The following is a 12,565-nucleotide window of genomic DNA, read 5'->3' as shown; positions in this document are numbered from 1 at the left end:
GGAAGAGAGAGAGAGAGAGAGACGAGAGCAGAGAAACATGCAGTTAGAACAACAGAGAACAACAGCGAGCTGTTCCACCTGATGATGTCATCGCTGTGATGTCACAGCCTGCGGCAATGCTGGACGAGTTTGCACCTGAAGAAAGAGGGTCCATGTCATTTCATGCCATTTTTAGGATGGGTCTAAAAATATATAGGCATTGTGGGAAGCCTGATTCATTTCAATGATATAGAACTGATTCATTCAGACGGTTCAATTAGATGGCAATTCCTCAGTTTAACCCAAATATTCAGATGTGTGCAGCGCATTTTATGGAGGATGAGGCTGTTTCCTGAACCAGTAGCATACACTGCGTCTGTGGCACAAAAGCTGTTTCTATAAAGTTGGGCAGTTCCAACTTTGCAAGGACAGTCTGGCACTTCTGACTCACAGCCTGTAAGTACGTTTTTTATATTTAAATAATTTGCCACTGATGATTCAAACGCGAGTTTTGAGCAGTGTAGAGTAGCACTTGTTTGTCGTTTCTCTGATCACAAATGCAGACGTGGTTTTATGTTTACGCGACGCGATACGTAATGCAACGCGTAAAAAGACAGTATAAGTCATATTAATCAGCAATTATGTCCCCACTGGATGCAATAAATGCCTCATTTGTAATGGGTTTTATTGATTTTGTCTCGTCCTGCTGGGAGACGGCATCACAGTATGGTAAGGGGCGTAACATTTCCATCACACGCTTGAGGTATTCGGCCAATCACAATGCACTGGATAGCTGGCCAATCAGAGCACACCTCGCTTTTTTAGAACGATGAGCTTTGTAAAAATCGACGCGTTTCAGAAGAGCATAGAGGAGCAACAATAATGTACATTATATGGAAAATAATGTGTTTTTTTACCCTTAAACCACATAAACACATTGCATTACACCAAATACACAAAATAATGTTTTTTTAGCTACGTCACATGACCCCTTTAAGACCTTTTTTTGTCTTACTGGGGATTACACTTACATTTGTACACACAAAAATATGCTTAAATTTAAAAAAAAATTTAATGAGTAAAAACGACTTATTTTTACTTATTTATTATTTTACATTTATTTCTTAGATTTATATTTAATTTGAAATCTTTGAAGTGTTTAAATATTTTTTTATTTGAAGTTGTAAATAAAACCGATTATTTCAGTCTTTCTATGAAATTTCATGTTTCATTCAAATGTTACTTGTTATTCTTTTGTAATTATTTGTCAAATTTACTGGTACACTCTTAAAAATAAAGGTGCTTCACGATGCCATAGAAGAACCCTTTTTTGTCTAAATGGTTCCATAAAGAACCTTTAACATCTGAAGAACCTTTCTGTTTCACAAAATGTTATTTGTGGTGAAAGAAGGTTCTTCAGATTATAAAAAGGTAAGACAGAGACTGTTCTTTAAAGAACCTTTGACTGAATGGTTCTTTGTGGAACCAAAAATGGTTCTTCTATGACATCACTTGAAGAACCTTTTGAAGCACCTTTATTTTGTGTAGTGTAGTTTTTGAGTGATTTTTTTCAGTGTATGAATTCTGAAATCTTTTGAAAACTATTCAATTATCATTTATTGTCATCACAAATTATTGGTCAAATCAGTCCATTCCTTTCAAGTAATGCCCGGATGATAGTGAGAGTTTAATAGGCATTGAATTCTCAATAATATGATGATATGATAATATGTGACATGCACATTCATATTGATATAATTCTCATAATCAATAGGTGTGTTTGACTTCAGTCGGATTTAACCGTTTGGTGAAAAGAGTTGAAAAGAGAGACATGAAGTCAGACACTTTCTGCTTCTCCTGCATTTGCATATCTTTTTCACAGATGAAGTGGATTAGCTGCAACATTTGTCAAATGGTCAAATGTTTCAGATGTTTTCATGTAGCACCAAAGACAATAACTATAATTATGACAATAATAATGTTTTAAAAAATCCTTCTGAATGTAAAAGAACCACCACAACTATAACGATAACAGCACAGAGGAACAATATTATTGGAATCACTTTTAAAGCGATTGTTTGCCACCTGATGAATGATGAAAACAATGACAACCAATCAGAATCCATCCTGCTTTAAAGAGCTCAAGCATTTAAAGTGTCAGAAAACAAAACTGCAGCATGTTCTTATAATAAACACAACATTATTGCGTATTGGTGTTCACGCTAATATAGCTATCATTAAAGTTATCGTTCTTTCTCAACATGAGCCTATACTATTTAAATACAGTGGGGTTTGTATTTTTTTTACCAGTTTTATTTGGTTTCATTATATTTGATCTACAGTGGCCCCAGAGTATTTGGACATAGGTGTCCAAATACTCTGGGGCCACTGTAGATCAAACATAATGAAACCTAATCTGAAGCTTTACATCTTTACTTCCTCATAAAATGCCAATCAGTTCCACTTCTGTGATCATCTATAAGAATATCCTAGGACAAACAGGGGCAAAATAAAGTCCCTAAAAGCTTCATAATGGTGCCAAAAGCTTTCGTGTAGTCATATAGTCTAGTCATTATTTATATACTGAGTGTATTTTAAAGTTCAGTTCTACTGGGGAATTCACCGTTCAGTCTGTCTGCAGAATTTACTGCAGAGGTCATTGGGACAGGCTACATTTCATTTGCCTCGGGAGCAACACTAAAACACACACACACACACACACACACACACACACACACACACACAGACACACTCTGAGATGACATGTTAAAGTAATGTCTCTGAAATAGAGCTGGGAGGTATGATATATATTCTGTACAATGGTAAAAATGTGCCAAACGGTAGAGATTTTGCTAAACATTTTATACTGTGGTCGATACATATTTGTGCTAAATTTGTTAATGAAAACATTCCTTGTTTAAAACCTTTATTTGTTGTGGGAAAATTTACTTTTTGACTTCACTAGTAATCCAAAGAAAGGTAAAAAACATTGAAACAATTAATCTTATTATAATTCTGCCCACATTTCATATTCATAAATGCCAATTTACTAATAAAAAAATCCAACTTTATAAAATATCAAATAATACCAGGTTATATTAAAACCAGGCTGTATAAAAACAGTATTAGACACACTTTAAATAAAAAAGAGACTTTAAAGATAGAACAGCTTTGTAAATCAATTAAATTAAATATATGCTAAGAAATATCTTTTGTACATTTTTTGTTTTCTATATCATTAATGCCATCCAGATTTTTTCCTTTCTGTTATTTTTGTTTTTAAGTCATATACCTTATGATGTTTACTGTTTATATTTTATGCATATATAATTAAAATATTCAATATATTTAACTGAAATATAAAAACATATAAAATATAAAATTTTATACAATATATATACACACACACACACACACACACACACACATACATATATATATATATATATATATATATATGTATGCATGATTAATTATTAAAGTATTTTATATACTGAATTTCCACCACGATATACTGTTACCATGATATAAAACATCTTATACTGTGCTAAAGGATTTTGGTCATACCGCCCACCTGTACTGTGAAGTAAAGCTTCAGTGCTGTTGAAGATAAACTCTCAGGCATATAAGTGAATCACTGTTTCAAGAAAGCCAAGAGCAACACACACTATTTTCAAATCAGTCCATGCTTCCCTGAGGGCTACTAACCCTTATAGCCGCTTTAGACGCTCTGTTCTGTAAATTAAAGAGATTGACTCGACAAGTCCCTTTTAAAGGATGACATCTCCCCAAAGGATTTGAGCTTTAAACAGCTTTAATGGGTTTGTTTCTCTTCCTTTAAAAAATTGGCACATACACCGTAAATCTGCGCTGCCCTGTCCAAAATGGCTGATAAGAGGGAGCAGGGGAGCAGTAAGTCAGCGTACTATTGATAACGCGGCTGTATACATCGACAGAGCTGACAGGCGACACGGCAAACCCTGTCCCCTTCCTCCAGACCCTCAGACACACTTCTTTGCCAATTAAAGCTCAAGAGTCCAAGCTCGCTTTCTTCCCCAGCAAAACTAAACTTACACAATTTCACACAGAGCCAATACATTGTAGCACTGGATGCCCTTTAGAAATTCCCAAATTTGAACTGAAGCAACAAATAAAATGCAGAACTGTATACTGAATTTGAATTGAAAGGAAGTAAAATTAAAACGGAATAAAATTCTAATAAATTCACACAACTGCTCTAACTGTAATAATATATTTTATTTATCAGCATGGATTACCCATAAACATGTTAACACCCACACAACTACAGAAGATGGTAACTGATTTGCCCTGATGCAATTTTCTGTAACTGAAGTAAAGTTACATTTTACATTTAGCTAAATTAAAATAAAATATAAATATCATTCAAAAATCTTAAACTTGCAAAACTTCAATGATAAATAGAAATGCTACCTTGGCAAATCATTGAAATAAATACGTTTACATTTTAGGCCAACTAAAATGACTACAACTGAAATAAAGATAAGTTAAAGCTACGCTAAAAAGAAAGAAATAAAATTACAAAAGCACATAACAAAAGTACTACAACTTAAACTAAAATTCAAATAACTACAAATATAAAAAAGAAAGCTAATTCAAAATTCATAATTATTAATAAGTAATAGTATATAATCAATACTAAAATACTGCTTCGATGGTAGGAAAAAACCTTATGCAACTGTAAACTGTGAACTGTGTTTAATTTTTGTTTGTTAAATATGAATTTATATAGGTGAATATGTTAATTTGACAGCCCTATTTGCAGTCTGGTGATGTCAAACCAATGTGTAGTAAAAATAAGCCCATAAACAATGACATGAATATAAGGTTAAGGGATTGTCAAAGTGAGATAAGATAAAATGAATGTATTCTGAATGTGTTTAACTTACTTGCAGGACAGCTGATTTATACCATGTATGAAATAACAGTCTCCACCGTTAACGCAGTATGTCTTCTCGGTTTCATTGCACTTCCTGGCATGACTTGAGCCCGGAGACAATGTAGTGGTTACTATAGAAACATACGGACAAACACACAAACACACAGAGATGAGCATCATACACATTGTGAAAAATGTCTCAGAGGCTGTGTTCAGAATGCTAGCATATAAGTATACTGCACAGTACACGCTATGGAAAAAGAGAATACAAAGCTGTCACCGTGCGTGGTGGTACCCTAAGGTACAAAATTACTTTATTTAACCCTAAATGGTATGTATTAGTATCTTAAAGGTACTTTGAAAGCACATATTAGTACCTTATGAAAGGGTACTGTTTTGAACCTTTTTTCAGAGTGTATATACTGTACACTGCCTACTATTTTTCAAAAATAGCATGTGAAACAGAATGCAGCATGATAAACACTTCAGCTGTAGTATGCTACATTATTGTCACATGACCTCAATACTATGTTCAATTCAATGAGTGGCAGCCAGTTTACATTTGACAAAAATATCCGGATTTCTTAACTCACATAACACATAAAAACTAGTCTACAGTCTTTCATAGACAACCCAGGAAGTCAGGGAAGGTCTCGTTTTTTAAGTTTCATTACAAGCTGCTCACACTGGAAATAAAAACACGATTAATGCATGAAAATTCTTACATATAGTCCCTTTAAAATCACGGTACACATGGAAGGTTGAGTGCATTGCATTGTGGGATATAATATTACACGTAGTGTGCCACAAAAACTTTTAACATTTAAATAAGAATAAATAAAATAAGAACATAAATATTAGATGAAAAACTAAAATGTAAAATCTTTAAACTGAAGTACTAAAATTATTATAATTAAAATTAAATGCTAAATAGAAATACATAAAACTAATAAAAAAAGCACAAAAAATAACTTTAACTTTAAATGTAATAAAATTATGTTAAGAAAATTAGGACAGAAAACAAAAAAAAGCTAATTAAAAAAACTAACAAAAAACATACTGGTATAGAAATATATGGTATATAGGCATAAAATCATGTACAGACTGCAATGTACCTTCTTCACAAAAAATATATATAATGTACCATTCTGAGAACATCCAACATAGATATAAAAAAGAAGAAGAAACTGGATTGGAAAAGGGGAGCACAGGCAAATCAAACATTCATTTTACCAACCTGGACAACAGAATTTTGTTAAACATTCAAAAGTTATTAAATATATATTTCAAACTTCAGAGTAACTGTTTCTGTCATAATTTATTCACCCGCATGTTCTTCCAAACACGTATGATTTTCTTTCTTCCATAGAAACTTGAGTTTTCAAGCTTGAATAAAGACATTAAAGTATTAAAGCATCATAATAGAAATTTGGATGAACTCCTCATTTAACATTAGAGGATCAGAATTATTCCTGTTTCCATCTGTACATAGCACTGCTAAATATTTCTCTAATACGTCAACAGAACTGAAACTGCAGACACACTCACACACACACACACACTTCCACAAAACACTGTATCATTCTGTATATAAACCAGAGAGACACATGCTGCCAAATACACATGGCAGATGGGAGGATTTTCTCGCAGGCATCGCTGGCTCACAGCCACACCGAGGGTTCAGATATTCTGCAGTGTGTCAGAGTCACGCGGAATCAAGCTGCGTACTGCAAACACCAGCACATCACATCAGGATCTCTGCAGCCAGAGACACGGGACAGAGACAATCGTCTGCCCGGACAAAGAGCCAGACAGAGATAGACAGAGAGAAGCTATCTTTAAAAACAGTATGTGAAACTGCATGCAGTATGCAGTATAAATATTTCTAACAGTAAGGTACAATGTTGTCACATTACATCACTTACATGGTTAAATCGGGTTAATTCAAGATTGTTTTCTGCTTTTGATTCAATTCAGTATAAGAATGTGTCCAATTATAATCAAATAATAAAGTCAAGAATGGTTTACAAATGGCTCAAAAATGAAACTGCAGAAAATTCATCATTCATCGCTTGTAAACGGCACTTGATCTGTGCATATTTCTCTCCTGATTCAGACGAGATGCCTTTTTCACTGAAGAAAGCAATATTATGGATAGAAGACTCGTATTTTAGTTTGAAGCAACAATTTGTTAGCAAGTTAAAAACATCTGAATTTGATTCTTACAAACTAACATCAATGCAGTTTTTGCTTCACAAGATGTTAATTGATGGACTGGAGTGGTGTGGATGACTTGTGGATTATTGTGATGTTTTTATCAGATGTTTGGACTCTCATTCTGACGGCACCCATTCACTGCAGATGATCCACTTGTGAGCAAGTGATGTAATGCTAAATTTCTGAGGGTGAATACATTTTCTGAATTTTTTTATTTTTGTGTGAAATTGAAAGGTATCCTGTTATGGAAATAAGCATAGTTATTTTGCATTTAAATACAATTTTGAGAAAAATGGTCTGAATTTGTAAGTTTGATAAAAAAATGAGTCAAGGAAGAGATGTTAAACATTGCATCTCTGTAATAAAGTCAAGCACACTGCATTTTGGCACAGGTTCTCAAACTTGAACTGAAGTCATGTTTTGTGCACTTTTATGAGCAGATGTTGACGCACTGTCATGATCACAACTCCTAAAAATTAGATGAGAGATAGATAGATAGATAGATAGATAGATAGATAGATAGATAACTGATTCTCCTGATTTTATTGCACTTCCACCTCCCAGACACCAGTGGTGCTGGGCACAATGCCTGAATGTGTGTGTGTGTGTGTGTGTACTAGTCTCAAAACCGTAGTGTTTCTTTCCTCCTGTGTACTAATTAGTGACGTCAAAGTGAGCCAACAAAATGTTCTAGTGCCATAAAGTTACTCCAGTTACAAGTCTCATCTGATGTGTAGTTTTAACTTCAATCCACAGTCACAGTGCAGAGTTACACAAAAGCACCTGACAGGATTCTGCTTTAGTTATTATTACAACATGCATTCATGTCAAAAAATAAATACTCTCAGAAAAAGGTACAAAGGCTATCACTGTGGTGGTATCCTTTCAAAAGGTACACTTTTGTACCTTATTTACCCCTAAAGGGTGGATATAAGTACCTTAAAAGTACATGTTAGCCTTTTGTGACAGCTTTTGTACCATTTTTTTTTCTGACAGTGTTTGGAAGTCGACAAAATATTTGGTTTGTATAGTATCTTACAAATAATTAATTTGCATGACACATACTGGTCAAGTATTAGTTATTGGCTTTGCATTAGAAGACAATACGCTTTGTTGCATACAAAATCGTAATATTACTAATATGCAGCAGTATAAATAAAAATAACTTAAAAAAACATCACTTAAGAGACTTCCACCATCTTTAACGCCACAACAACCCGGGTATCATAGTTTCTCAATGGTAAATATAAGTTTGCTTGGTCATTAATGTGCACATAACCCAAAATTATGATAATCACTCATCCTTGGAAGTTCCTACTTATGAGTTTGTTAGTCAAAATTATAACATCAGAATACTCCAAACAAAGAAAGAACTTCTTCAGCACATCTATTTTTAAGCCCTACTGCAACAAATTTAAAAGCAAAGGAAGCACATTCTGTGCTTACTCTTGAGAATCATGGGAAAATGTAGTTTTGTTGCATAAGCCTGTCTGTTCATAAACCAGCAAGCTTTTCACTATTCATCATAAACAGCATACACTATGCACACAAACTAAACTCTACATACATCAATATTCATCACAATGAAAATGTATTATAAACAATTAGGCCTAATGCTATTCCCAGGATCCAGAGCATAAAATGTAACCAGGAAGTGACTCAGTTGTTCTACATGCATTATTTTCATCTCAATTATTAGCCCTTATGTCTGATTCAATATATGGAATTATGCAACATATCTAGTGTCAGGTATAAAGCAGACACAACTTTAGTGAGACCGCATGGAGTGATCTAGTACTGGACAGCCCACCACCTGAGCCCTGCCATTTCATAACGAGCTAATTAACTAATTAACATGCACACACAAACACACAGCACAGCAAAGAGAGAGAGAACAGAGGGGCATAAAGAGAGAAGTCTCAGAGCACAATAGCCTATGTCTCTAAAGGTCACACATCACTCCAGCAGGAAATGGAGGAAAGCAGAACTATATAACATTCAACCTTAAATCTGTCTCATGTCCTCTTCTCTGCAGTGATAATGTGTGTGCTATCGAGCTGCTAGCCTATAACCGTTTCCTGTGAGACACAAAGTGGTCCATCCCCCTTTGTACCTCAGTCAATTCTGAGGATGAGGTTTGTAATATTGGAGACATTTGTTAGCTAGAAAGACATTTAGTTTGAATTCTAAGCATTGAGGAACACACGATATAGGCTAATGTTTAAATTTAAAGGGATAGTTCACCCAAAAATGAAAATTACACCATGATATTTTCTTAAACAAGTGCATCGCTTCACTTCAGAAAACCTTTTGTAACCCCCAGAGCCATGTGGAGCAATTATGATGGATAGATGCACTTTAATGGGCTTCAAAATTTTGACCACCTTTCACTGCCATTATAAAGCTTGGAAGAACCTGGACATTTTTAAAATATAATTCTGATTGTATTCATCTGAAAGAGGAAAGTCATATACACCTAGGACGGCTCGAGGGTGAGCTGGGTATACTGTATATAGGACCGAACACATGCTGGGTTATTTTGACCCAGCTGGTTGGGTTAATTTTTTGACCCAACACGCTGGGTAGTGTTATTTAAGTCAATTATTGTATAAAAATGATTATATTGTTGCCTTAAAATGGGCTGGAAGTTAAAAATCACATATAATTACTAGAGGCAACAGCAATAATCAAAAGATGAACATTTATTAAGCAAGAACACTTGGACAAAATACGAGACACATTGAATTTATTTGGGTAAATACAGCATAGTTTACAATATTACATACATTTAAACTCTTTTTACAAGCATTTTAGAAATAAAAAATGGTAACATTTAAAAGTAGCATTTTAATTTAAGTGTATTAAACCATTCTCTGTAATCACTTTTTACCAAAATAGTGCTAGTTAGCGTGCCGGTGTGTCACTGAAATCTGAGCCGGTAAAAGGCTGCTGTTCGCGGGGGAACTGCAAACTTCAGACTGTAGCCTCACGTTTCACTCGTAGCTGAGAGATGCCATTACTGACTCCAAAACCTGCTCATAAACAATATTATAGTATTATAATGAATAAAATCCATTTATGTTATGCAAGGCAAAAGGCGTTTCCATCATGACCGCTGCTGACTGACTTGTCCTTATGTTGCGTTGCATATAATAATATAATTTACAGCAGAGTAAAGACTTTATAAATTAAATAAAACATATACAAACCTTTATTTCACAGAAGAAGGGCACCAAATCGGCGGCGGCGCTGAGAACTGCTCTCTTCTGTCGGACGCAAAAAGACCATGCTCTGACTAACTCAGCAGCTGGGTTGTTTCGTCAGAGAGGCTCAACCCAGCGGTTGGGTAGAAAAAATAACCCAGCATTAAAAATGACCCAGCAGCTTAGGTACAGAAAAACTACCCAGCACCTGCACTCTAAAAAATGCTGGGTTAAATACAACCCAGCGCTGGGTAAAATATGGAAAAACCCAGGAATTGGGTTGTTTTGACCCAGTCCATTGTGTGGGCTGGGTAGTGTGTTACCAATGGTTTGCTTGGTGACTGTGGTTCCACCTGCCTTAAGATCATTAACAATCTCCTCCCGTGTAGTTTGGGGCTGATCCCTCACCTTTCTCATGATCATCCTTACCCCATGAGGCAAGATCTTGCACGGAGCTCCAGACCAAGGCCAATTGATGGTTGTTTTGTATTTCTTCCATTTCAGAATAACCGCACCAACAGTTGTCTCCTTCTCACCAAGCTTCTTGCTGATGGTCTTGTAGCCCATTCAAGCCTTGTGCAGATCTACAATCTTGTCTCTGACTTCCTTTGACAGCTCTTTGGTCATGCCCATGGTGGTGGGAGAGGTTGGAATGGAAGATACAGATTGTGTGGACAGGTGTCTTATACACCTAACAAGCTGACATTAGGAGTAACTTCTTAAAGTGGCAGGACTAATCTGTGTTCCACATGGGCACATAACCAATCTGTGGGAGCCAGAATTCTTGCTGGTTGGTAGGGGATCAAATGCTTATTTCACTCACTGAAATGCTAATCAATCTCTAACCTTTATATAATGTGTTTTTTTCTGGATTTTTCAGTTGGCATTCTGTCTCTATCCATTAAAATAAACCTACCATACAAATTACAGATCCTTCATTTCTTTGTAAGTGGGCAAACTTACAAAATCAGCAGGGGATCAAATAAACATTTTCCCCACTGTATTTAACCCAGCATTTTTTAGAGTGTGGGTAAAAAATAACCCAATAAAATGACCCAACAAGCTGAACCCAGCATTTGAGTAAAAAAAAAATAACCCCGCATTTTTAGAGTGTAATAATGATTTCTTAAGAATTCAGATTTATTAATCACAAACAGCAACAGATCCTGACCAAAAACATTAGACTGAATGTGCACAGTGAAACGTTACAACAAGAGAAATAGATAGCTTGTGTGCCACTCAGAACTGAATTAAAAATGTTAAATTCAATCCTCAATTTCAATTGAATTTGAATTGAGGTAGCAAATGGGAGATAAAACTGCCATTTGAATTTGAATCGATAAAAGACAGACAGACAGACAGACAGACAGACAGACAGAGATAAAACTGCCATTTGAATTTGAATCGATAAAAGACAGACAGACAGACAGACAGACAGACAGACAGACAGACAGACAGATAGATAGATAGATAGATAGATCTAGAAAACCCCATTTACTTGAGTTTTGATGCCAAACATAAACAGACATGCAGACAAGACATGAAAAAGTGCCAAAATCTACATACACCTTTGTTTTCTAATCAACTTTTGGACAGTTCTGCAGTGTGCTGCTGTGTGTGTGTTTGTGGACCATAACAGCATATGTCTTACTCCGCAGGGGGGAGATGGTGAGTTTATCCAATCATGACTGAAAGACAATAATGTTGATCAGGTGCTGCACTGGCAGTGCATCTGTTCTCCGCTTTAAATAGATCCAGAGAGAGGCTTTTAAAGACTGCACATATTTCCCTCCGTCCCGTAGTCCATCCTGGTGTGGCAGGATATTAGCTCCATTAGCCTTGGCTCTGAGCCGACGGATGGATGCGGACAGGCAGGAGAACATGATTCACGCCCCAGCGAGGGGGGTCACAGGGAAGGCCGTAAGTCACACAGGGCCTGTACAGGGCATTCGATCCACTCTACTCAACCAGGTGCCGATCAATGACATCGAACCACTTACAGGCACTCCCTATTCAGATGCCATTCACAGATGTGTCCACCGCAAGAGTGATCACACGCACGCAGAAACGCACATGCACACGCTGCAAAATGCATGTGGGGGAGGAGGTGAAGGGGAAGCAGGACGGGTGGAGAGACAGGCTAATTAAAAGAGGAGTGAATAGAAGCAGGATAGAGGAATGAGGGACTTGAAGGAGACAGATTATTAGGAAGGAGAGCCACTGACGGGAAAGAAAGAAAAAAAGGGGG

At 35.9% G+C, this 12,565-nt stretch overlaps 1 protein-coding gene across 1 annotated transcript in view; it reads right to left on the bottom strand.

Moving 5' to 3' along the window:
- nrg2b (neuregulin 2b) overlaps window positions 1–12,565 on the bottom strand; it is a 70,800-nt gene that overhangs the window by 15,173 nt on the left and 43,062 nt on the right. Inside the window, exon 4 of the mRNA XM_016277443.1 lies at window positions 4,908–5,028. Coding sequence (XP_016132929.1) covers window positions 4,908–5,028 — 121 coding nt within the window. The remainder of the gene's footprint in view (window positions 1–4,907; window positions 5,029–12,565) is intronic.

The sequence above is a fragment of the Sinocyclocheilus grahami genome, unplaced genomic scaffold (genome assembly GCF_001515645.1).
Source record: "Sinocyclocheilus grahami isolate Dianchi unplaced genomic scaffold, SAMN03320097.WGS_v1.1 scaffold112.1, whole genome shotgun sequence".
Lineage (NCBI taxonomy): Eukaryota > Metazoa > Chordata > Actinopteri > Cypriniformes > Cyprinidae > Sinocyclocheilus > Sinocyclocheilus grahami.
The sequence above is the reverse complement of the archived record's forward strand: the minus strand, read 5'-3'. Positions and strand labels throughout refer to the sequence as shown.